This window comes from Alligator sinensis, unplaced genomic scaffold (assembly GCF_000455745.1).
Source record: "Alligator sinensis unplaced genomic scaffold, ASM45574v1 scaffold437_1, whole genome shotgun sequence".
Classification (NCBI taxonomy): Eukaryota; Metazoa; Chordata; order Crocodylia; family Alligatoridae; genus Alligator; species Alligator sinensis.
Genome location: NW_005842176.1, coordinates 470,885 through 496,200, shown reverse-complemented (window position 1 = coordinate 496,200; position 25,316 = coordinate 470,885). Strand labels below are relative to the sequence as shown.

Below are 25,316 nucleotides of genomic sequence, written 5' to 3'. Positions count from 1 at the left end.
CTGTCTCCAGTCTCTTCCTGATGGCTTATCTGGCCTGCTGTGCTGTTTACTCTATGAAGGGCTTGGGGTTTTGTGTGCACACCTGGTTCACCTGGTTCCTGGACCCTGGCGTGGCTGTGTGGTGGGACACACTTACAGGGCTAAGCTTGTGTGTCCGGAAGTAATTTGCTCCTGGCTCTGTCTGGGAGAAGAGGGAGAACGTCCTCGTGGGAAGGAGGAGATGACAGCAATCATTCTGTCAGCAATCGCTGTAAGAAGGAATGAGGGTTTGGGAGAGAGAAGGAGCATGGGATGAGACAGCACAGCAAAAGCTGCCTAAGACTAAGCTGTTCTGCAGGCTGGGGTAGAGTGCTGAAGGTGACAGGCCTGTTGTGTAACCTGGCTTGATGGAGAGGTGGGTAAAGTTGTCCACTTGCTTAGGTACAGTTAGGCTTAAGTACAGTTAGGCTACAGTTAGGCTTGTGAAACAAACTGGGGATACCATCCCCAGCGACATTGCAGGCAATAACAGTCTGAGCCTACGTACTCTCAGTACCCTGGTGCCTCAGCCAGGCATAGGCTGAGAGGTGCCTTTTGGCTTCTGAGACCTGTTTCGTCTTGGCACTCTGTGCTGAGGCTGCCTCTTGTAGTGGTCTGTGGCAGTGGCTTGTGTGCTGGGGATACATGACAATCAGAGACTGAGTTGGGACTCTCAGAACATCTTGTATAAGCCACCAAGATGGTTAGCCATGTTAGTCTAAAGTCATGCAGAAGGCAGGGAAGGGTGGCACCTTGAACACTGTCTAGTTCAGAGGGGTTTGAACTTCAGACCACTTACTTCATCAGATGCTGTGAGGGGACATTTATAACCTCTGTTGAAGCAGGCTGTTGCCTACAAAAGCTCATGCCTCTCCAAATTAGTTAGACTGTAAAGTGCCACCCTGCCCTGCCTTCTGCTTGTATAAGTCACTGAAGGTAGATCAGAAGGTGATGATGACTTTAGGACCAGCTGGGACCTTGGAGGTGCGAGCTGTCCCCACCCTTTTGAGCTGTTGGGTTCCTGAGCTTGCACCAGGGGGAGAGAGTAAGCTGCCTCCAGTCCTTTCCTGTCCTTCTAGGCGTGGCGGGGATTGGTTGGGACTTGAGGCACAGGTGAGTGGTTGAATCATGTTTTGAGCTAGCGTTCCCTCAACTCATTTTTGCTTTTAGTGCAATGTCCTTCCCCTCCCCTCACCCTAAATCTACCTGAACTGGCCTTATGTCTGCCCACCTGCGCCTATGGTTTAGCTCAAGGGCTGGCAAAATGTGGCCCGCGGGCTGGATGCAGCCTGCCAGGCCATTCTATCTGGCCTGCAGGGCCCCTAAAAATGTAGAAAAGTAATATTTATCTGCCCCTGGTTGCCTGTCATGCGGCCCTCAATGGCTTGCCAAAACTCAGTAAGTGGCCCTTTGCCCAAAATAATTGCCCGCCCCTGGTTTAGCTCCAGGCTGGGTGAGATCAGTTGAGATGCTGGAGCTAGCTAGCTGTGATTAGGTGAGGGGAGGGCACGCACTGGCACTCAATCTGACAGAGCCCTCCCTTTTTTGATCTGTATGGTGGATCACAAGGCCTGTCTCTTTCTTGAGGGGTGGGAAGATTGGGGAGGAGGAGTTTAGCCTTGACTGTTGTGTGAGGAGCACAGAAAAGGAGAACATGGAACAAACTGAGTTGGATTGTGAACCTCCAGATGTGAAGTGTCCAGATGCCCAGAGCCTGTGTTGGCCCCATGGTGCAAGTCAAAATAGATAAATAACAACTAAATAAAATCCTGGTCTGTTTCCCAAGTACCACTCAGCACACAGGAAGCTGGTTGCCAGTCTTTCTGTCTGCAGGCTCAGTACTTTTGGTTAGGCCCAGAGAGTTTCCTGTTCATACTGGGTTTTGCAGAGATAGGGCTGGATTCCACCCTCCGTGGCGGTGGTGTAAACCCAGAGGAGCACCCCAGGCTCCTGTGGAGTTGCTCTGCCTTCATACAGCTGTGAGTGAGAGCAGAGTCTGGCCCCATGGCTCGCAGCCTTCGCTTTCATGCCTCAGATCCCGGAATAGAGCCAGGCTCCCCCAAAGCCACCTTTTTATTTGCGGAGAAGCAAATGATCTTTTTCTGGGGAACAGATACATTTCTGTTTGGCTTCTTGTAACTGGACAGGAGCTGCTAAGCAAAGAGAGGAGTCTTATTAGCAGGTCAGCAGAATGGCTATAAAGTGAAACGCTTATAAATAAAATCAAAGCAAGCACTGTGGGGGGTGGTGCAGGAGCAGTGAATGCTACTCCAAGTGCTCCCAGCCCCTCCCAGAAGGAGGTGCTGTAGGGAATGGGGTTGAGGCTCCACCTCCAGAGGCACGGGGACTCCTTCCCCAGCACAGCTTATGGTAGTCAGGGTAGTTGGGGCACTGGGATATGTGGGGCTTCCTGAAACTCCAGTCCCAGCCTCCCCCAGCCCTAATGTTGAAGAGCATACTGTGGAAGTGCTGGCTAGTAGCTCTGTCTATAGAGAGGAGCTGCAGTGCAGTTCACAGCTACTTCAGTCCCAGTCTCTCCTAGGTATAGGGGCTGGTGCAGGGAAGCTGCTGGTGCCTTGGGCACCAGCCTCTGCCAACAGGAGTCTGTCTGGGCAGCAAGGGTCGTCTGCTGTGCTGCTAGCTTGGGTTTTGTTCTAGAGTCCGGGGCGGGCTGCAAGCAGACTGAATGGATCAGTCCTGTTGGAAGCTCCCTTGGAATGACCTTCTGTTCTCTCCTTTTTCTCAATCGCTCCCCAGCACTTTACCCGACTCTCCCCCGGACTCCGGATCAGAAGCGTACTCCCCTCAGCAGGTGAATGGTAAGTGCTTAAAAAAAAAAAAAGCCCCAAACTCAAACCCAACATCCTCCCCCTCCATGCTCCATGAGAGTGGTTGGCTCTGAAATCTTTATCAGACAGGGGAAAACAGCCGGCTGCAATACGTGGAGAGATTATCAGTTAGTAAATATCCCTAGACTTTCCCCTATTGTTCTCCTGCTAGTCTTTGAAAGCGGGAGAGAAAGAGAGACGTGAAGGAGAGAGGAGGAACAGGAGAGGAAGAGAGGTGCACAGAGAGCAGGAGAGGGGGACTACTCCTAGGTAGGGTGTAGTGGGAGTGTAATGGAGTGGGCAAGTCTCCTTTCACTGGTATCGGTACTGGGGGACTGACCGTGCCTGAGTGAGGGAGGAAGTGCGAGAGAGAGAGCACATCCCAGCAATGAAGCCTGACTGGAGGAGGCAGCCATGAACTTGCCCTTCAGCGGTAAGTTCTTTCTGAGCCTTCCTGCTCCTTCAGCAAGCCCAGCCGGTCCCAAGGAGCTTCTATCTGTCTCCTGCGAAGGGCGGGGGAACATGGAGCCCCTCCCAGAGGCTGTTTTCCACCCCTGCCAAGAAGGCGGGTCAGGCCTGCTTGGCTCTGCATGGGTTGGAGGAAGCGGGTGGATGTGGTGTGGTCCCTGTGGCAACATTCCACTCCCTTGATGGCCGGCTATCCATGGCGGGTGGGTAGAAAGGTGTGGGAGGGTGCTCCAGGTTCCCCCTGCTGCCCTGTCAGTAGCACCCTCTTTTCAGACTCCAACCCAGTTCTCGCTGGGAACAGTTCCTTCTCTTTTCTCCCTGGAAGAGGTCAAGAGTTTTGTTTATCTTACCAAAAAAATCCTTGGAATTCCTCCTGGCCCTTCCTTAAATATAACAAAGAGGCCGGGTTACTGCAGGGAGAGCTGCGCTCCCTTGCTGCCAAAGCAGCACCACCTTCGCTTCAGGAGAGCAGGAGGAGAGGCTTTGGAGAACAGGTCTCGATCGGCTAATTTCTCATGAGGCAGGAGTCAGTGCCTGGGACCTGGTTTTGCCTGGCTTGGATGGGGCTGCATGTATGCAGCATGTCTGGGCCCTGGTTCAGATGTAGGACTAGGATCTTATCTCCACGGGAAACCCATGCCCCGGCAGCAGTGCCTACAAGCATGCCGTGCTAATCTGTGTTGCTTCTAGACTGAAAGCGGTATAGCCACATTCACACAGCACTTCAGGCCAGTCTTTTAGTGCAGCTGAGAGCCAGGGTGATGAGCCTGCCCCCATGATATGTTAGGCCATGTTTGGCAGCATAGAGATGTAGCTCCACTGCTTCTGGATTAGGTGGCAGACCACTTTGAGCAGCGCAGCATGCTTCAGGGTACCACTGCTGGGGATGGCAAGCTCACTGTATTAGACATGGTCTTGCTAGTATGCGTGGTCTTTTCCACTGCTTTGTGGCTAGAAATACACGAACATCAAAAAGCAGAGTCTCCATGAAATGCAGAAGACAGAGCCCAGCCATTCTGCTATCCCATGGTATGGCAGGAATAGCAGGTACCCAGAACTGGCTCCATGTTTCCCTCCACAGTGCTTTAGAAGCAACGTAGTTTATCTCAGCTGGAGTCCTAGCTGCCAGTTGCAAACCTGCATTACCTGATTGTGCTGCAAAGGCTGGGGTGTTTCTCAGTGACCTACTGAAGTACTACGTTGAGCACTTCTTGGATTGGTTCTGGAGCTCCTATCATGATGAAGAAACTTCTTTTTATCTCCCTGTGATGATCCTGTTTCCTAGCTGATCTCTAGCCAAGGACTCTTCTGGGGTTTCTCTTCTCAATCAGCTGGACTGAAAGCTACCTAGGTCTTTTCTGCACCTTGCACAACTGAGCTATGTTGTGTCTTGTGACATGTTTCAAGACTGAGGTCAGGACTGGTCAGAATTGCACATGGAACCAAAACTGGAGAGAACAGGAGCAGAGCTGGGTGATGTGGGTGTCAGTAAAGTGAGATCCTTCCCTAACAAATGTAAAGCCCTGCATCGAGGTGAGGAAATGAAAAAAAGAGAAATAGGACCAGATCCAGGTCCACCTATCAGGCAGCTCAGTATTCCACCTTGCTCAACTCCCTGAAAAAATGTGGGTGTACCAACTTTTATAACATGCCATCAACTTTAACACTAAGTCATGACAAGCAGCAAGTGGGAAGAGGACACACCCAGATTTTGTATTCACTGTTTTTCTGGGATGGAACAGGATCATGCTCTGGCACCTGGCGCTGTAATTAGTCAGCTCTGCCCATTGCAGTGAAGTGATCTGGACATCCCCTTGTTCTTCAAACCTGTGTTGAGTCTTTGTTCTTTGTGTCCCCTGTAGCTGATGTGTTGTGAAACATAGTCGGACAGGTGCCTGATCTGTGATTGGAGCTCAGTTTTAGGAAGTGGCCAGAATATGAAAAAGTCCACAAACCTCTGATCCTAAGAAGAATAGTTATAATTGCCTTTTCTACTTGTCTTCTGGGGCAGCTTAGACACTTTCTGATCCAGCCACATCAGGGCAATTCCCACTGTTATAATGCATCTCCCTCCAGTTCTGCCACAGGGGCCCTGTGTGTACAGTCCCAATGGAATGTCCCCGTAGCTCTTGTGTCTCTATGGTGCACAGCAAAGTCTTTTGTTGTTAGGAAAAAGCCTTTAAAGGAAGCAGAATGATATGGCCCATGCTACATCCCTCCCCTGCCCTTAATAGAAGGGCCTGGGGAAGGTTACTGTTATCTTGGCCAGGCCGCACTGATTCATCTTGAGAAAGTTTTGCTCTAGTCAGTCAGTGCTGGCCAGCATGATGGTGAAAAGGGATATTGGGGTTATGGTTGATCACAGGATGATCATGAACTGACAGTTCAATGCTGTAGTCAACAGAGCTACTAGCATACAGGGATGCATTAGTCGATGCATTGTGAACAGGGCTAAGGAGGTGATATGTCCTCTTTACTCAGTGCTGGTGAGACCCCAGCTGGAGTACTGTGTCCAGTTCTGGGCACCGCACTTCAAAAAAGACACGGAGAATCTTGAAAGGGTCCAGAGAAGAAATGATTAAGGGCCTGGAGGACAAACCTTATGAGAAAAGACTAAGGGTTCTGGAACTGTTCAGCCTGGGGAAGAGATGATTGAGGGGGGGACTTGGTGGCTGTCTATAAGTATGTAAAGGTGAATATTGGGAGCTGGGAGAAAAACTGTTCATTAGGGTGCCCCAGAGGAGGACAAGGAGCAATGGCCATAAACTGTTAGATGATGGTTTCAGGTTGGATGTAAGGAAGAACTTCTTTATGGTAAGGGTGACCAGAATCTGGAATAGACTTCCCAAGGAGGTGCTGTAGTCCCCAACCTTGGAAGTCTTCAAGAGGAGACTGGACAGACACCTTGCTGGGATCATTTGATCTCAGCAGTATTCCTGCCCAGAGCAAGGGGGTTGGATCCGATCTTTTGTGGTCCCTTACAGCTCTTAATTTCTATTTCTGTGATTCTGTGATTTCCTTACAAAGGGCCTGATCAGGTTTCAGGCTAGGTCACTTCACCTTAAGAGTTGCCTGGATGTTGCTACCTAGTGGCATCAGGCACAGCTGGTGCCCAGGCCTACTTTCTCCCTAGCCTGCTATGGGCCTGTCTGGTACTGGGACCACGTTTACCTCCTAGCAACAAGGGGGCTGGCTCTGGTGCAGCAGTCCCCACTTCACCTTCAGCATACAGTGGTGTGATTAAGAAGGGGTTGGGATGGCCTTCCAGTTTTCATTCTGGGCTCTATAGCAGTGTGGAAATGCTGGTGGTTGAGGACACCTGTGACTTTTTCCATGTCACCACTTGAGCCTTTCTCCTCTTCTCTCCTCTTGCTGACTTGGACCCTGTTGAGAGGGTTCTCTGTGGCCACACTTGCATCTTTCCTGTCCACATGCTCTCTCTGAGGCAGGCCTGGTATTATGGAGGGTATCCCTTAATCTTATAGGCCTGGAATGAAGCTTGTCTTTGCTATGGTTGTGTGGGAGGTGGGGAGGACTACCACTTCTGGTTGTCCAGGAATGAAATGTTCCTAGTGCACATGTCCACTTCCTTTTCCAGTGATGATGGGGAAACAGCTTCTCCCTGCATCTGAAACTTCTGCCCACTGTCCCCCTTCTCTCTGTCCCAGGGACAGGGGCTAGAAGCCAGTTATTTGCTTCCACAGAGAAAATCTTCTAAAAACATAGGGATGTCTGAAGTCACAGTCTAATGCAGCCTGTGTTCCCCAAATGCACTTCTACATTCCTTTAGGCAAAGGCCCATATAAAACAAATGTGTGTTGTCTGTTCTGTATAACAATCAGGTTGTGTAGGATCATGGTGAGAAAGCAAGTCTGAGGTTAGAGCTGCTGGAATACACATGGAAACTGAGGGCCTGGTAACAGCTATCTCAATATCCATGGCTGTGGGAGGAGGCAGGGCTGTCACTGATTCAGGTCCCAGCAGCAGGGTGTGTGGTGATTTCCCCACATCTGAAAAATCTTGTGTGTGGTATTTTTCCTTTTCCCATTAATCCCCACCCCCAAGCACTGGAAAACCCCAGAAAAACCCATGGAGATTTTATGAATTGAAGCACCAAGCGTGGGCTGTGTCATTTGCTGGTTAAGCATAATTGGAACTCTGACACAGACGGTCACAACTGTTGTTACTCTGATGAATAGCTTGCAGTTCTGTAGGCAGAAGACATCAGATGAGTCCCCAGCCTACTAACTAGGTAGCCCTTCCACTTGCTTTCAGCTGACCTGACAGATAGATGCTTTCTATGTATTTGCTTTTTCAGTGCCTCCTTTATTGTGAAGTATTGACCAAACCAATACGAATATGTGGGAAACATGCTCAGTTGCTGCTGAGCTGCTTGAACTGGAGTTTGCAGGATATTATTCCAAGTGCAACAGTTTCCCCCTCCACCATCCATCTTGGGTTGAATTCAATGGTCCTTAAGGTCCGTTCAAACCCTATGACGTTATAATTTTATATTGGCATATTTCTATCAGTTTGACGCAACAAATTGTGGCTCAGACTCCTTCAGATAAATCAGGAGAAATCTGGATCATACAGTTTGAATGTTAGAAAGGAATAAGAGCGCTCAAGACCATGTTATATCACTTATTAGGAAAAGGGGCAGTTATAGCTCTTCTATAGCAGTTTTCTTCAGTAGTTCTTCCAGCATCTTACATATGGCAACCACCATTATCTCTGTTTCCCAGATGAAGCACAGAGGTGAAGTGATTTGCCCCGAGTCACCCAGGAGACCAGCAACCAAGGCAGGATTTAAATGCAGGCCTCCTGAGACCCAGTCTAGTTCTATGTCCAATAATCTTCATGCTCCAAGCTTCCTTCTCCTGTTCTGGGTTGTATTTAAAGTCAGTCATTTAGGCTAAGAGCTTGTCTGCACCACAGAGGTATTGGAGGCTGTACAGCTACATTGGCAAAGCATCCTTCTGGAAGTGCAGCCTCTATCATTGAATGGAGGCAACCACATCCCTAAGCAGTATATACTACATTGACAAAATGGCTCTTTTTCCAGGAGGTGGGGTTTGCTGGCATAGCTACATTGATCACAGGTAGGCTTTTTTTTCCTGCTTGGTCACGTAGTATTGACCTTAGGAACAGAAATGCCCCATCACTTCTCTTGATCTACTTTTTCACTTTTATCCTAGAACAGTTTCAGTTCTTCGTTATTAATTGTATTGAGCCATTTTTTTCTTAAGCTGGAAGAGCAGCATCAGCCACCTGTAATCCATAAATTTCCTTCAAAACTTCATTCAGTTGCCTTTTAAACTCTCAGACCTCTTTATAAAGCCCATTGTGAAAAACATTGTGATAGGTTTTGATCACAGTCCTTTCTCTTGCATACACTGCAGACCATGTCTTACTATCAAAGGTAACTGCAAAGGGGCAGATCATCAGCTCGCATTGGCTGGTGTAACTCCAGTGGAGTCAGAAACTTGTCCCATTTACAGCTGGCTCACAACCCATGAGTATTTCTGTAAGGGTCAGCCAGGAAGGTGAGGCATTCTTCCTCCATTTTCAGCCACCTACGCCACGAGAATGATGTCAGTTGCAGATCTGAGCATCCATGTTGTGCTTTAGATACTTATTTTACAGCATTCATATGCCTGTATCGAAGGACATTTGTCATCTTTTTCTTTTTTCCATTTCATTTTCATTTAGTAAATGACCAAGACCACCTGCGTACACCTTTCTGTGCATTCTTGCTTGCCTTCTTCAGAAATGAGAACACAAGGGCTGTGGTTTTCTTTTTAGATGTGAAACCCATGCTATTAAGCAGGAATACAGACTTTCCTGTGCAGATGCTAGTAACCTTAGGTCATTCCTTCAGTCTGACCAGCCTTCTTGTACTACTGCCACTGTTGATTCTTAAGGTTGTTTTATATATTCCTTTGTTTCTTCCTTTGCAACATTTAACATTTAAGAGTGGAGAGGTTTTATTCTGCTTGGAAGTATGTTGTCTGGCTAAAGAGTTTCCATTGTATTTTTAAATTGCTTGTGCTTTCTGCTGCAGTAAGGAGGTGAAATTACTGTAGAAGACTTCATCTTTTCAGATTCATATCTTTGCTTTCCAGTTTTGTGGAACAATCACTAATTCAGTAGTAGAAGCATGAACTGCAGGCAAGTCCTGGTGCCCACCTCTGGCCTGAGGTGGGTCATTCTGGCCTGCAGCTGGCAAAGGTGGCTTATCACTGCTGCCGAGGGAAGAAGCACCAGCTGCAGGCAGGTCCTGGCACCTGCCCACCCACCTTTGGCTTGAGGTGGGTCATTCCAGCCCACAGCTGGCAAAGATGGTCTGTCACTGAGCTAACTGATCTGTGCCATTTTGAGGCACTGAATATGAGGACAAACTGCTCAATGAAGTTGATGGCAAAGAGCTGTTGGAAGCCCTGAAACAGGGGTTTAAATTTTCAATAGAGCAGTTTTGATGGAAAGACACTGAAAACATCTCGTTTCCAGGATCAGTAATTTTCCCAAAGTTTTGCTTTTCCAGTTCCAGCACAGTTTTAGTTGAGTAAATTCACTCTGGAAGAAACTGCAGATGCTGGTTTTCTGCACCTTTTGAGATGAGCACCAATGCTTTCTCTTTTGCTAGTCAATATGCCAACGATGGTTATGTTTTATTTCAGAGAAACTATTTGTTGCCATGATTTCAATTAATTAAACCACTAGTTTCTACCCTTTTCTTCAGCTTTTAGGAACAGCACTAAGAATCACGTGACTTGTGATACCAGTGAGTTGGCAACTCTATAGTTTCCAAGTTAAGCAGGGATCTGTAGTGTTGCTCCTTAATATTTGTTCATTATCGTCACAGAGTAGATCAGCAGAAGGAGACTATAGTGAAGGTTAATGGTGGAGATGAGTCCTGATCACCCTGATCCAAGTGGAGTTTGGGAAAGTTCAGACCCAGAGCTAAACTTCCCATATACTCCCTAAGAACTTTTTTGTCATTAAAGGCCTTATTTGCAGACATTTCCAATTTTCTGGTAGTAGAAGATGATCCTTGGGGTTGAGATTGCTCATTTTTTTTCTCTGCTCCCATGCAATTTTTTTTTTTTTTGCAGGAAGGGAGAGAGGTATTCAGAGATCCCCATGGTTCCACCCTTTCTCAGATATTTCCCATTCTTTTATTTTGCACCAGATGCCTTCAAAGCAGTTTAGTGGTATTCCCAACTTGCCCTGACCTTATTCCTCAATGAATACTGAGAGGTACTTGGCTTATGATCAGTCAAGTCCAGTTATACAACCTGGGTAGACCTTTCTTTATAAAGACCCAGGGGCCTGCTGCAGGAGACATACTACTGGATATAATGCTTTTTACTGTGATTAGTACCATTGACTTTGGAGAAACTGCTTGCAACAGAATATGAACCATACTGGGCATGTCTACACGTGCAGCAGACTGTGCAGTTGTTACTGCGCAGTCATTTAGTACTTGCTTAACTAAATACTAAATGACTGCACAGTAACCAGCGTTGCTGTATAGTCCTGTCACCACATGGTTATTTTTAGATACTACTGCTCACTAGCAATGAACTACTGTGTAGTAGCTTGTTACAACTGCACAGTAGCTTCGCTATCACAGTTCATGCCTGGCAACATTACGGCTCTGTAGCAGTGAGCTACAGTGCAATAGCTTGTTGCTACTGCACCATAACGTCCCATGTAGATGTGCCCGCTGGTTAGTAAATTGTTTCGAGAATGGCACTATCAGATCCCAGTTATGTAGCAAGCTCCCTGTTGGTGCACAGCTGTGCTTGCGTGGGGCTCAACGTCAAAGCAAGTCCTAAAGTGAGATACAGGAGAGTTGGTTCATTTGCATCCATTCCCAAGCTCTACCTGTTAAACGTTTATTTTGATGGTGACACATTCAAATCAACTCAGATAGTGGCTTGATTTCAATATCTGATCCCATAGACAGGAAGGGGACCAGGCAGACTGCGTATTTGAATCTCCTTTTTTGTTTATTTAAATGTTAGGGTCAAAGTCCTTCCTTGGTTTAAAACTAAAGAGTATGTATTAGAAAATTAAATGTGCCTACAAAAGTCCCCTCTGCAGGGGCTTAACTGTCAGGGGCTTAGTCACCCTGTCTGTCCCCACTCTGCATGCGTTTGTTCTCACTGCTAAGGAAGTGGAAGGGAAAACTTTCGTTGACTGTGGTAGAAATAAGGGAATGCGGTGAGCATGGAGTCTGAAGGAGAGGTTAGTGGGCATGACTGTGAGAGGAAGCTGGAGCTGAAGTGCTGGCTGCCTAGAGGGATTGGGATGGAGGAGAAGAACAGCAGGTTGAACTTTTGTGCCATATCAGAGTTTTAGGGTGGCTACTAGTTGCAGGATAAAAGAGAAGTATACTGGGAAAGCAGTGACTTGCTCAGAAGGCCAGGAAGGACAGTCCTTTCGTCTGGGCACTAGCTTAGGGCTTGGAATGCCCAGGTTCAATTTCTTGCTCTGCCACAGTCTCCCTGGGTGGCAAATCTCTTATCCTCCCTGGACCTCTGTTCCCCATCTGCAAAATAGGTGCTAAGGGTTGTTGTGAGGAGAAATACATTCAAGGCATGAGGCATTCAGATGTTATGGAGGCTGGGTGCCATGTAAGCTAGATAGAGGCCAGGCAGGCTGATCCCTTACATGTGGGGTGAGGGGAGTTGTTTGGGCTTGTGGGATCCTACTGCAGGCATGCCGGAGGCTGGCACTGCGGGTGAAACAAGTGAGATCGGAGAGCAAAGTTCCCCCTTTGCTTTCCTGGTGCATCTACCAACTATCTCCTAGGAGCTTGGCAGCAGTTAGGTAGCAAGTGGGTGTGCTCATAGCTGTTGTTCCCACTATCCATCATCACCTCGTGGTCACTGGTCTCCACCATTTTACCTGTTGTACCCTGTCTCTTGTCCAGACTTTGATTGTCAGCTCTTTGGGGAGGGTCTGTCTTTGGTCTGTGTATGTACAGTGCCTAGCACAAGAGGGGCCAGGAGTTCAGGGAAGTCTTAAAGCCCAAGTTATATAGGAGACCAGATGAGATGAATACAATGCTCCCTTCTGGACTTATGATTTATGAAAAACTGAGATGGGTTCCTGTTGCTGGACACTCAGCCAGGCTGCTGTACTGGACTGAGCCCCTTGGGCCACACGTACTCTGCCAAGCTGGGGCTAGACAAAGTTTAGACACTATTTCTGGTTCTCCGACACTAGATGCACACTGCAGGGGAGAGAGCATGGGTAACATTTTTCTTGGCTGTCTGCAAAGCACAAGAGATACACAGGTCTATAGAAGAAATAGCAAAACTTGCAAACAAATCCTTCCCTTTGCCTCCCATGCTACTTGGAGAGCCCTGTGGGTTTTGTTTGGCCCTTTCAGAGGTCCCAGCTTTTCCCTGCACCCTTTTGTTCCTGTTCATTTTTTTGTTGTGGCCTCTCTCCTTCTCTCAGGGTAGATGGAGAAAGCACCTCCCTTTTTACAAGTTGCAATTTCATTAGTCTTTTGACCATCCTGAGCCCCTTCAAGCCCCCATGGCTTGGTTGCTAGCTCCAGCTCTCCTGGAAGGAGGGGTTCATGTCCTTCTGCCACTGATGTTTCATTGCCCAGGTTAATCAATTCATTGCCCAGGTTAATCAATTCATTGCCCAGGTTAATGTCATTTGCATAACAGACCATCTAGGTTAACAACCCTGGGTTTGATGTTGTTTGCCCTCTCTTATTACCTCTTGGAATTCCAGTTCAAGATGGAGGCAAAAGGCATTAGGTGAGACACAGTACAGTGGCATGCAAAGGGCTGTCAAACAGAAGGGTGCTTGTAGTTCGATATAGATACAGACACTCCAAAATGGTACCCAGAGGCCCTTATTCCTGATGTTACAGTAGCACAGGGGAATGATAGCTGTCCCTTTTTGCCCATTTACTAAGGCATTAATGGCCTATGTACTAGAAACAGAGGGGTGATTTGAAGAGGGATATCATGCTGAATGGTTTGTCTTGTTCAGTTCAAAACTTACCTGAGATGGAAGTCATCCCCTTATTATGCCTTGACTGGTTTAGAAATGAGCCCACTGAGTTCTTCAGCTGCTGGGGGACTCCTCACCTCTGCTCCCTCAAAACTTTTTCCAAGCACAGAGGGACAAAGCCCTGTGACACTGTGGAGTTATCAAAAGAAGGGGGTGGTTGGAACTCTCCTTATCGACCAGAATTCACCAGCCATCCCCACAGGACCCCAGGGCCTTTGAAGAAGCAGGAGGTGGGAGGAGAAATCTGGTCCTAGAAGTGGTTGGGCAGGTGGAGATACCATCTTAGATTCAGATGGGAGAGGTGGGTTCAGAGTATGCCTGTGCCAGGCCTAAGGGAAGATGTGTGGTGGAGGGTGGGTTTGAGAGAGAACGGACTGGGACTGGGGCAGCAAGATGGAAGAAGTGGGTCTGGAACAAGCTGTTGTTCTTGGGAGACAGGGTGGCTGTTATGTGAGGTGGAGTTGGGACAAATCATGCCTGGTCTTGCACATGATTCTTACAAACCCTTTATTATTCTTTCTTTGAAGATCCTCACCTCCTTCGGACCATGACCCCCGAGAACATGTGCCACATGACCCCCCCTTCCCGGTTGGAGCACCCTCCTCCACCTCCTCCACCCCCACCTCCTCACCTCCAGGGCCCCCCACCTCCTCCACCGCCTCCACCCCATCCACACCAGCCGCTGCCGCACAACCCCCACTATCCCAGCATGCAGCGGGACATGTACATGAAGGCTGAGCCGCTGATGCCACCATATGGCATGGGGCAGGGTGTGTCGCCTGGTGATCTCCACCATGCCCAGCAGTCCCAGATGCTTCACCAGTTACTGCAGCAGCACGGAGCTGAGTAAGATCTTGGGGAGGCCAGGGTGGGGGGTGTGGGGGACCTTGGGGCCTCTAGTACTACAGGGCTTTTTCTGAGGTGCTAGTGTGCAGTGTGGGAGTGCTGGCTGGGGATAGGAGGCATAGGGGGTTAGCTATGCCTTAGGGACAGCAAAGTTACTGGGTTTCACCACATGGAGAAGAGTATGAATGGACTTGTTGGTAATGTGCCCAGAGGTTTAGGGTAATGGGTGAAGGAGAGCATGATTGTGCAGCATGATGGTATGAGGCAGGGGTTGTCCACAGCATGGAGCATATGGTGGTATGGCAGTGGGGGGATATGCCAGTGATGCATGGGTGTTGCAGTTATGATGAAAGTGGGTGTAGTGGCAGTGTGGCGATAGGGCATAGGAGTGGTGTAGGTAATGAAGCACTTGAGTAGAGTGGGGTGTCATAGGATGGGGGCCTGTTGGTGGAGAGGGTTGGGGGCCCATTGGCTATGGAGGTTTGGAGTATGGTGACAGGGTAGAGGTAGAGGGTCCCTAATGGAGGAAGGTTAGGGGCATCTCTGCCCTTAGAGCACTCAGAGTTTAGTGTTTGGCACCTGGAACCGAGCCCTTTCCTGGTTTCCCATCTCCAAGCCCTTCCTGTCAGTTCCTCACTGGCCATTGAGACCCCCCACGCCCTCACCCCCCTTCAGGGTCCATGCTTTCCTGTAAGCTGCCTTCCCTGCGGCTCAGGGTCTGCTTTCCCGATCGCTCTCTGCAGCCTCCCAGTGCACCCCACCAAGAAGAGGAAACACTCCGAGTCGCCCCCCAATACCCTTAATGCGCAGATGCTCAACGGGATGATAAAACAGGAGCCAGGTATGGGGTCTGTGCCACTCAGCCTTGACAGAGTCCAAACGCCTCCCTGGCACCAACAGGGGGCACTCTCACCAGGTATGTTTTTTTTGCCCCCTCCCCTCCCTGCTCCCCTGACCATGCCAGCCTCCATACACCTCCCCAGTGCCAGCAGGTGGGATGGGGGACGGAATAGGGGAAAAATGTCTGCTGGGCACAGGCAGGGGGTGCTGTCTTTGGAGAAGTGAACGAGAGCAGAGTTCCTAGCACTGAACGTGCAAAATATGGGAACTCCTCTCCTTCTGGCCCCAGACTCAGTTGTGCCATGTTTCTCAGTCAGGGGAAAGCACCCCAGGCTGTGTGTGTAGGCAGTGAGGACCTTTTCCTCATACCACTCTGGGTGCAGCGGGGGGCGCGGGGAGCTCTTGCCTGGCAGGAGTCCTTATGGAATGGTTTAAATCAGTATTTTCCTGTTGCTACAGGCCTGGTTCAAGATAACGACAGCCTAAATGGCTCTTACCTGGATCCCAACTACCAGTCCATAAAGTGGCAGCCACATCAGCAGAACAAGTGGGCAACTCTGTACGATGCCAACTACAAGGAGCTGTGAGTAACTGTTGCACTCCCCACAGACAGAGCCACACATGCCCCTCACTCTGCAAGAGGTTCCCAAGGGGCACTGTCCTGGGTTCCCTGGATCCCTGCCAGCCTGCCCTGGGGGAGAGGTGCTGTCTCCCATGTAATTTTGCTTGGGGGAAACTTAATTCTTTGCAAACTGGGATGGTGAGAGAGGTTGCCAGGAATAAGGGTGCTTGTCCCATCAAGGGCAGGTTTTGCTGGAGAGGGAAGTCTCCCCATGTGCTGTCAGGACCACAGTCCAGCCTAAATGAGCAGGAGCCAGTGACACTAAGCACAGCTATTTTGAGGTGTGGTTTGGTCTAGAGGGATCTCCAGCTCCAGCCTGGATTTTTAAAATGAGTATTTTCATCTGAGTGTGAGATGTGGTGTTTTAAAAGAGTGGGCTCAGGGCTCTCAGCAGCCACTGGTAGCTGGGAGAGAGACGGGGAGCAGCACAGTGAGGCAGGGAGGGAAGGAGGGAGAGACAGAGACAAGGAATGCCATGAAGGATGGATGTGGGAGGGAAAAACTGAAGGAGCTGGAAGGAGAACGGGAAGAAGTAGTGGGGAGGAACAAGTGATGGAAAGAAAAGGAAGGAATAGATAAAGGAAGAAGGAAGGAGAAATGGAGAAAGGGAAAAGCTAGGAAGCCATAAAGGAGAATGGAGATGGAAGGGAAAGATGGGTGTGTGGCTTACAGTACATGGATGGGGAGGGGCCAAGAGGAAGGCTGAGAGGCCAAGGCGGGGCGGAGGGAGTGCACAAGTGCAGCTGGCGGGATGAGCAAGATGAATGTTCAGGAAGAAATTGTTGCAAATCCTCCCTGCATTCCAGAAAGGTGACAGAAAACTGGCAAGCAGCAGGCTGGATTCCAGGAACTGATAATCCTGTAAACATCCCTTTCTCCTCCTGTGTTTCCACCCAGCCAGTATCTGCTGTGGGTCCTACTTCAGAGCACAGGGAGGGTTTTTATTGTCTCTGATACCAAAAAAAGATGCAACTGTTGTTGGGCTTCATCAGAAGAACATTTAGGGGAAAGTCCAAGGGACCCTGGTGAGGCCAGCCCCAGGAAGGGACCACAGGAGGATTTGTTTATTGAGGGTTGGATGCTGACCCTAGTGGCACAGGACTCCTTGCTAGAATGCGTGCCATGTGGCTGCCTTACTCAGGACTTGCTAGTTAACCCATCCCATGTCCCTGTTACTTCTCCTGTGATCCAAGTGACGTTTTAGGTTGTTCCTATTAGAAGAAGAAATGATGGTGGAGCCACTTATTTCTTCATTGCAGCCCTGCCTGTTGACAAAGAATGCACACAGCCTGTTCTGTATACAGCAGGTATCAAACAGCAGGAGACAGCCCTTGCTTCCAGCTTCAAGCCTCTTTCAGCCAACACACAGCCAAAAAGCATTTTCTCTCTCTTTCTCTCTCAGTAGTCTTTTCTTAGGTCCTGCTCCCACTGCTTGTTCCGGTTGTGTCTCATGCTTTTTTGTGGTCTTTTAGGTTTTAGTTTTACTGGTTTCCTCCCTTTCTTTTACAAAACAATGCCTGGTGGGATCCTTTGGCTTACAGCTGAATTGCCTTCGCCCTTGTTTAGGGTGAGGACAAGTACCTGCATTTCAACTGGAGGCTACTACGGTCACGATGATCTATTTTGATAAAAGAGCTCAACTCTTCCTTACAGCTGTCTTAAAGGAAGGGTTGAAATGATGCCTAACCCACAACAACAAATCTCTTCTCTGTACCTCTCACTCCAGTGGAGCTTAAAATAGTAATGCCTCAAATAACCCATCCCAGGCAAGAAAAAAGAAATATTATAATCAGTTTCCAGTTTTGAAGTCTTAATTATTCATCTTTTTGCTGCACCTTTCTATTGTGACATTTTTCCATGACCAACACAAAACAATTATACTTTCATCCAAATCTCCTTGGAGTTTTTCTCCTCTTGCCACCTGGGACAGGTCCTTTCCAAGGACTGCCCAAGGAACATGTATTGTTCCTATCGAATCTGCTTGTCACACATTTTTTCCTAATGGAGAATTCATTACTGCAACAATTTCTCCAAGTCAGCTTGTGTTCCCAGTTTTGGGCATCATGCCTGTTGAAGTCCTGTGCTTATGGTTCTTCCTCAAATGGTCGTTATGGATAACTTTGGGTTAGTCTTGAGAGTCAGCTGTATTCTTTATATCTGTTTTATTTATTCAGGTCCATATTCTCTATACAATTCTTCTTGAGGCCTTTTTGACTAAGGGCTGCTACCCTTCTTTCTCCTGGGGTTGCAGAACCAGACCAGGTATTGTCTTCTGAAAGTTTTCCCATGTGACTTTTCCATGTATGAAAGGTTAGGTTCAGATGTTTCCTGGCAAAGACATGAGATCCTTCAGGTCTGGATCATTTTGTTATTGGATTATCCAGATGGTCCCATTATCTTGTTCCTCATCAGGAACCCCATAAAAGAGGTTTGCTGAAGTCGGTCCTGAGTTTATGTCAAAGTATGAGGAATGAGGGGTACTCTGTACTGTCTTTGGCTGCTGTTTGATACATCATGCAACGCTATGGGAAAATGGGGACTTTGGATTGGAAAGGGCCTCCTGGACTATCAAATCCAGTTGACTGCACTCATAGATGATTATTAGCTAAAAGAACCCCCCAAATTTACCACTCCAAACCCTTGCCCACAGCTATAAGGACCAATATTGACGCACCAAAAACATTATGATGTGCCACAGGTAAGAGCAGGAGAGATGAGGGCAACAACAGCTTCCCTTTCAGGAAACCCTTTATGCTCTAAACCAGTGCTTCTCAAAGTGGTGGTCCGCAGACCGGTGCTGGTCCGCGAGCCACCGGTCACCAGTCCGCAGCGAGCTGCCAGGAAAGAAAGAAATATATTTGCTGGTCTGCAGCGAGTTGCCAGGAAAAAAAGAAATATATTTTCAGAAGCATAATATTGATATGTCATAGCGCCACAGTTTGTATGTTCCAACACACCCGCTTATGTCACGTCATGCGAGGTGAGGAAAGAGAAAGCAACAGTCGGTCGCGCGTTTGTGTAGTGCTGTTACACGCAGTTGCTGCCACCGGCTGAACTGGGCACCGGTCCCTGGCCCACTGGAAAAACAGTTGCCGGTCCACCACATCAGATAGTTTGAGAAGCACTGCTCTAAACTCCAGTCTTGCATCATTGCATCCAGTGTGCCAGGATCATTTGCACATCTTCAGTTATGGGAAGAGAAGATATTCATCTTTTTTTTTAGTACTGTCATCCCCTTCAGCAATGATTCTAATCAATTCTTTGTTCTTCTCCTTAGTGCAGCATTTGCAGTTAGCTCCCTAGCAAGGCCATCAGGATCAGGCATCAGCATTACTGTGTTTGGGTCCAGCCCTGCACATAACTGGGATATCATGCCAGTGAAGTTTTCCAACTACTGTGCAAAGTGCCTCTCAGGATTCCTGAATCTAAAGAGCCACTGCAAGGATGTGCAATCCTTCCTGACCTCAGACTTCTTCTCATACATATAATAATCAAATTGCTCTGTAAATTCAGCTGCAGCTCAGAGTTCCTTTAATTTTGGAGAACTTAGACTTTTGCTGTAATAGGGCATTGCCTGCTCAAATCCATAGTATTTTTGTGTCAATATTGCCTCCATTACTATAAGCACCTATATCTATTGCCAATATGAAAGGACTTTTGAAATGCAAGTCGGCCAAGACAGAAACAACTACAAGAGCCTTTTTCAGTTCTAAAAACTAAATCACGTTTTGTTGACCATTGAAACAGATTCCTTTTCTCTGCCAATATTGGCAAGCACAGGAATTAAATCATGAGTAACAGGAGCAGTGCCCTACCTTCTGCTTGTATGGAAAGTGCAGAGTCCCTGGAAAGATTTGGCTGGTTTCTTTTTTGTCAATGGAAACACTCCCCTTGCTGTTTGGGGTCCAAGATAAACTGCCTCTTCTATAAAACCTCTTGTGTTCCTTTGTGTTCATTCTAAGATTGGGAGCCTTCATTTTATCTCACACCCTTTGTAAAATGTACCAGCTCTTCAGTTCTTGTTTCAAAGATTTAGAATAATACCTATGTCTGACAAACAGACAGAGGGAAGAATGGTATTTAATAATACTTTTTCCACCGGCCTTTATTGTAGCAGGTGCTTTGCGCAAACTCAGATTCATCACTTCACATTGTTCCAGGCTTCATCCTGTGGAGAAGGCAGCTCTCTCCATGTCCTTTGGATCCACTTTCAATTGCAAACATCTGCTGGGTGCATCAGGAACATAAGCCTCTACAGATCTTTTGCTAGTGTAGGTGGAAACACTTCCTTTTGCTTGTGGCTCTTAGCTGTGCTTTGGCCAGCTCAGGCTGGTGGCTGGTTCTAAATTATGTGTCAAGGACTTGGAATGTTTCTTTGTAACTCAGTCTAATTTCTTGTGGTAATTGCTGCCGGACTTTCAGAACTGGGTTAATCACACTGGCTAGAAACCCTTCATGCGCATCTTCCTAGCTATTAATTTGGACAATTATATTTAACTAAGTCAAATAAGTCTACGAATATTTTCCGCTCGGAGATAATGGTCTTTTGCATTATTTAAGCAGGGATAGTTTGACTTCTCCCCATTGGGCCTCTGTGGTTTCCATACAGGAAAGAAAATTGTTGTGAATGTGTGGTTTCGCCCAAGCCACCTGCCAAATTCCACATCCTGGTAGCTGACTTTCACTGCAGTGTATGTCCTTTTGAGTTCCTTCTCAATTTGGTTTCTGTGCTCCTTTGGATCTTGCTGTACAGCATCTCTGTTAGTAAATTCCAAATTAGCCAAAGCTTTTTCTCATGTCCCCGAATCTGTGGAAAACCTCTAGTCTATGAGACTCATGTTGCTTCTCTGATCTGATCTGATTGAGCCATCTCACCATTCCAGACTTGAAGTGTTGCAGTTGGACTTCCCCATCTGTCTAGATATTTGGTAGGCTGCACCCAAATATTCTGCCTCTCCCTGAATGTCTTCCTTTTTCAGAAACCTCTGGATGATGCTTTTAGTCTTTTTATGAACTCTGCAGCTATTATTTTAGGTCTTTCTTTAGTTCTTTTTGGCCTGCTTTGAGTTCTGTGAGTACGTTCATCATTTGCTCCATCTTGGTGTGACAGGAGTGCCAGCTTATAATTTCTCTCCTTGAAAACCGGGTCTCTCTCCTGACACTGGTGTTAGCTCATTTTTGACCCAAGCAGTTAGCCATGTTTGGGGGGGTTACATGTTGCTTCCCTTAGGAGGAAAATTTGATACTGGAGCCCGTTATTTCTGTGGTGCCATCTTGTTTATAAACAATGCACAACATTTAATTTCTCCTAACATAATTGGATTCAAACAGTAGGAGATGGTTTAGCCCTCAGATAAAAGTCCTCTCTCTCACAATTTCACAGGTAGACAAAATGTCATAAAACAAAAGCCAGCAGAACCCCTCTGCTAATAAGGTCCTTTGGTTTGGATAATGGTATATGTGCCAGTGTTTGGAATCAAACGCTGCTCTTGTTCCAGCTACGTGGTTTAATAATGGAGGCTTAACTGGTTAACTGGGTTTTATTATTTTTATATTTACTCATTTGACCCTGTGGGCCGGATCCTGACTGTGGGGCCTCTCACCAGCCCCAATGACCCACCTCTGGTGGCCTGATGGGTGGCAGTGGCAGCAGCAGTGCCAGCATTAACCCTTGTGTACTGACAGTGCAGATACAGTGGCTCAGGTGTTGTTCTCTGCAGCTGCCTGAACCACTGCTGGCATGGGGGTTAACTACTGCTGGCATGGGGGCTAATATGACCACCACTCACCATGACCCTAAAGGCTGTTGCCATGGGAGACCTGGACCAAACTTGGGACCGTGGGATGTGGATAGCATTGAGAGGGTCTAAAGGAGGGCCACTCTCGATCTGGGGACAGCAGGGTGGGCCCTATGAGGAGAGGCTATGGGACCTTAACCTGTTCAGCCTTCACAAGAGAAGGCTGAGGGGAACCTGGTGGCTATCTATAAACTTACTAGGGGGGACCAGTGGGGAATGGGAGAGACCTTGTTCCCCCGAGCACCTCCCAGAGTAACAAAGAATAACGGCAATAAGTTGTTAGAGAGTAGGTTCAGACTAGACATTAGAAGGCACTACTTCACAGTGAGGGCAACTAGGATCTGGAACCAACTTCCAAGGAAGTGGTGATGGCTCCTACCTTGGGGGTCTTTAAGAGGAGGCTTGATGATTACCTAGCTGGGGTCATTTGAGCCCAGTTTTCTCTCCTGCTCAGGGCAGGGGGTTGGACTAGAAGATCTGCAAGGTCCCTTCCAACCCTACATCTGTGAATCTATGACCCAGAAATTTGGGGCGACCAGCACCTGGAGAGTTAACACTGCTGCTTGACCCAAAAACTCAGCAGTCGGCCATGTTACAACGGCATCATCTCCCCAGGTGCTGGCCCCACCAACAGAAATTTCCAGCCCCATGGGCCAGATCCAGAGGTGGGTCTTCCATACCACAAGAATCCCTGTGGGCCAGATGATTCACCTCTGTAGTCCGGATCTGACCTGTGAGCCTGTATGTTTGACACCCCTGTCTTAATTTAAGAAGGGCAGTTTTATCCCATCTGTCCTGTCATACTGAGACTGCTGATTTAATAGCCCCTTAAATGACGGTGGCACTTACACAGTGAAGGGTGGCCACAGAAAGGGAGTGTAGACAGCCTCCCTTTCAAGCTTTGAAGAGTACAGACAGAGCTGTTCCTCTTCCTCATCCTGATGAGGCAGATGTGTGCCTTCCCTCACAGCTCAGAAGTTTGGGAAAGGCCCAGCCTTGTACACCCTGAATTAGTCATCAGCTGCCTCAGATTCCCACTGCTGCTGAAAGCAGGAGAAAGGAGATTGGGTCTGCACTGTGTCCCAAAGACCATTTTGCTTGGGGAGTCCATCACATGAGTGGGGAAAGGTGCACCCTAGCACAGATCAGGGTTTTCCATGCACTGAAGCATTGGAATCTGGTGGGAATACGAATAATGGAATTTATTTTAGAGCAGAGGATCCATCTTTGTTGATCTTGGGGGCCTCCTGGTTTGGTTGCAGTGCCTCTTTAGGAAAAATGTAAATTGCTGGACTCTGGTTATATCTGTCCAGGTGTGTGCATGTACATTCACTGGGACCACTGGCAGGCTGACCTGCCTTGATACACTTAATTTAGCTGTTGAGCAAGCAAAAAGTACTGCTCTAAGGAAACCATTGAGTAATATTTCCTTGGAACAAACAAGAATGTGTGATCCCAAGACCTTCAGTTAAGGACAAACAGAACACAGGTAGTTTGCATGCCTCACAACAGCCCCCTGGTGGTAACCTAAATTCTGGCGTCAAAGCATGAAAGCAGATGCAATGAGTGGTGTAGCGGAACGCATTTACTGATGGCAACTGTGCCCGGAAGCAGCAAATGTTTAATGATGGCTCTATTTACCTCTCCCTTCCACTACAGGAACATGTTCAGGTTCACGTCTGACCTGTCTGTCAGAGTGGAAGGGTCAGAACATGCCTTTCTCCCCAGGACATTGCTTTCCAGACACTTGCAAAGACTACCTAGAGAATCTGTGCCCGGCCTGATTTCCATGGGTGGTGGGATTTGAGGAGAGATTCTCGTGGTCTCTTTTGTTGAACCTGCACTAGATGAGGAAGGCAGCATCCAGCACCAGATAGTGGAAGAAATATCTCAGGTTTTGTCCATTTCAAGGGTTTCATGTTTGGGATTTTGATAGTGGCCACTACCCTGGCATATGAAAAAGGCTTTTTTTCAGCTGTGTACCAGCACTGTTCAGCCCTGTTTAATACCTGTCTCTGTCTTTTATATAAGGTGACAGAAACCAGCAAGGCCAATTACATTCATTGGTTGTTGCGATCTGAGCAGGAGCTTTGAAAGCCTTCATCTGCTGCGAGCCATTCAGTAACATTCCTGGCAGTAGTTTAGTGTGCCAGAGATTCTAGCTGCATCTCTTTTGCACCTGCCATAATCTAGGAAGTTAGGATTTATCTTGGAATCAGGCCATTTGCTTTGGCTAGACAAATGCAGAAAGAACGTTAGCATCAGTTCCAGTGCCCCCATAAACTCTCAGTACTCTGCTGTGTTGAGCTAAGGTGCCCCCTCAGTCTCTGAATTAGCTTCCAGACTTTGGGTGATTTTTTTTTTTGAGCTGAGTATGGTAGCTGCTGGTTTTTAGATCTTCGCCCCCTGGCATGGATGGAAGAGCATTCTCGTCAGGCAGATGCCTGAAGCAGGAGAGTCTTCCAAGCAGGAAAGCTAAACAAAAACTCTGGGTCTCTACAATAGCTGTCAGGCAATCTCCTGTATGAGGGAACCCTTCTCCACCAAAAGTCATGGTTTCTTTTTTTGCCAGGAGGCTGGCTTCCAGGGGAAAAGCCAGGGGAGGTCTTTTGGGAAGATCCAGGCTGGGAGGAGGCTACACATCATGCTCTGTTTCTCTTGAAAGGCTCTTCCTTAGGGCATTAGTTTTGTAGTTATTGCTTCTGCATTAGCTGCTACAATATAATGCCTTCTTGCCTGGGCACCCTATTTGATGCTCCTTCCTTTGCAGGGGAGGGGAAAGATCTTGCTTGCTATGGAGAATCTCTTTTTCCAAAACTTTCTTACCTTGCATTCTGGGAGGATGTGGATAATTTGGATGTCATGACTAGATAGAGGTGACATCTGCTCAGTGAAAAGTAATCCACCTGCCAAAGTGAGACATGTGTGAGTGGATGAAAGATCTCTATTGTCCAACTCTTGACTGTCTAGGGTAGGGCCATTGGGAAGGGTGATTTGCTCCCCTGTGCTGGGGGATAATCCTCGTTTCTCTGACCAAGTAATTCTAAAAATCCTTCATGGGCTTTTATGACACTTGAGAGGAAGAAGCACTTCTGGGCTAAGGCCCAACAGGAGCAGAACCAGCCCAGAGGCTTGATATGGGAGTGGGAGGACAGGCTCTAAATGTTTTCTTGCCTTAATGATGCGATAATGCCAAAGTAGAGGGTGCTGTTAGATCAGCACACTGCCTTGAGCACGACTCTTTGGAGTGTACTATCTTACCCCAGTAACTGCCTTGAGCACGACTCTTTGGAGTGTACTTTTTTACCCCAGTCCCCTGCCTCTCTTTTCCAGGACCACTGCTACCTAATTCCTGATTATCATCTCACACCATTGCCCCACATAGACTAGCTCATGTGCCACTCTGCCTTTCCCTCCCTATGCAGGGATCTAGATCAGGCTTGTCCAACATGCAGCCCACGGGCCGCCATGCGGTCCACCAAGCCATTTTATCTGGCCCGCGGCGGCGCCACAGAGCGCAGAGCTGGTGGCGGTGCAGGCAAGGTGAGCAGGGAGCACGGAGGGAGTATGGCGAGGTAGGCAGGGAGCGCCGCAGGGCATGGAGCCGTGGCGACGATGCGGGCAGAGAGCACGGAGGGAGTGCGGCGAGGAGGGCAGGGAGCACTGCGGGGCATGGAGCCGCAGCGAAGTGGGCAGGGCCGGCCTGTGGGCCCCAGCCGGCAGTGAGGGAGGGGAGCTGCTTACTCCCGTGGGGCCTGGGGGAGTGGCCCCGCGTGGGAGGTCAAGCAGCGGCCACTGGTAGTGCCGGCCTGCGCCTGCCTCTTCCCCCCCCCCCCTCAAGCCAGCCCC

At 48.2% G+C, this 25,316-nt stretch overlaps 1 protein-coding gene across 5 annotated transcripts in view; it reads left to right on the top strand.

The window, feature by feature from the left end:
* The window catches only part of MYRF (myelin regulatory factor), a 110,633-nt gene that overhangs the window by 50,159 nt on the left and 35,158 nt on the right, over positions 1–25,316 (top strand). For 2 of the 5 annotated variants that reach the window (XM_014521033.2, XM_014521032.2), the window contains 4 exons: positions 2,776–2,837; positions 13,889–14,207; positions 14,951–15,123; positions 15,507–15,630. In XM_014521033.2, the coding sequence (XP_014376519.1) occupies positions 2,776–2,837; positions 13,889–14,207; positions 14,951–15,123; positions 15,507–15,630 (678 nt within the window). Of the gene's footprint in view, positions 1–2,775; positions 2,838–3,207; positions 3,280–13,888; positions 14,208–14,950; positions 15,124–15,506; positions 15,631–25,316 lie in introns of those variants that run through there. The other 3 variants (XM_025206950.1, XM_014521034.2, XM_014521036.2) reach the window with 3 other exon arrangements.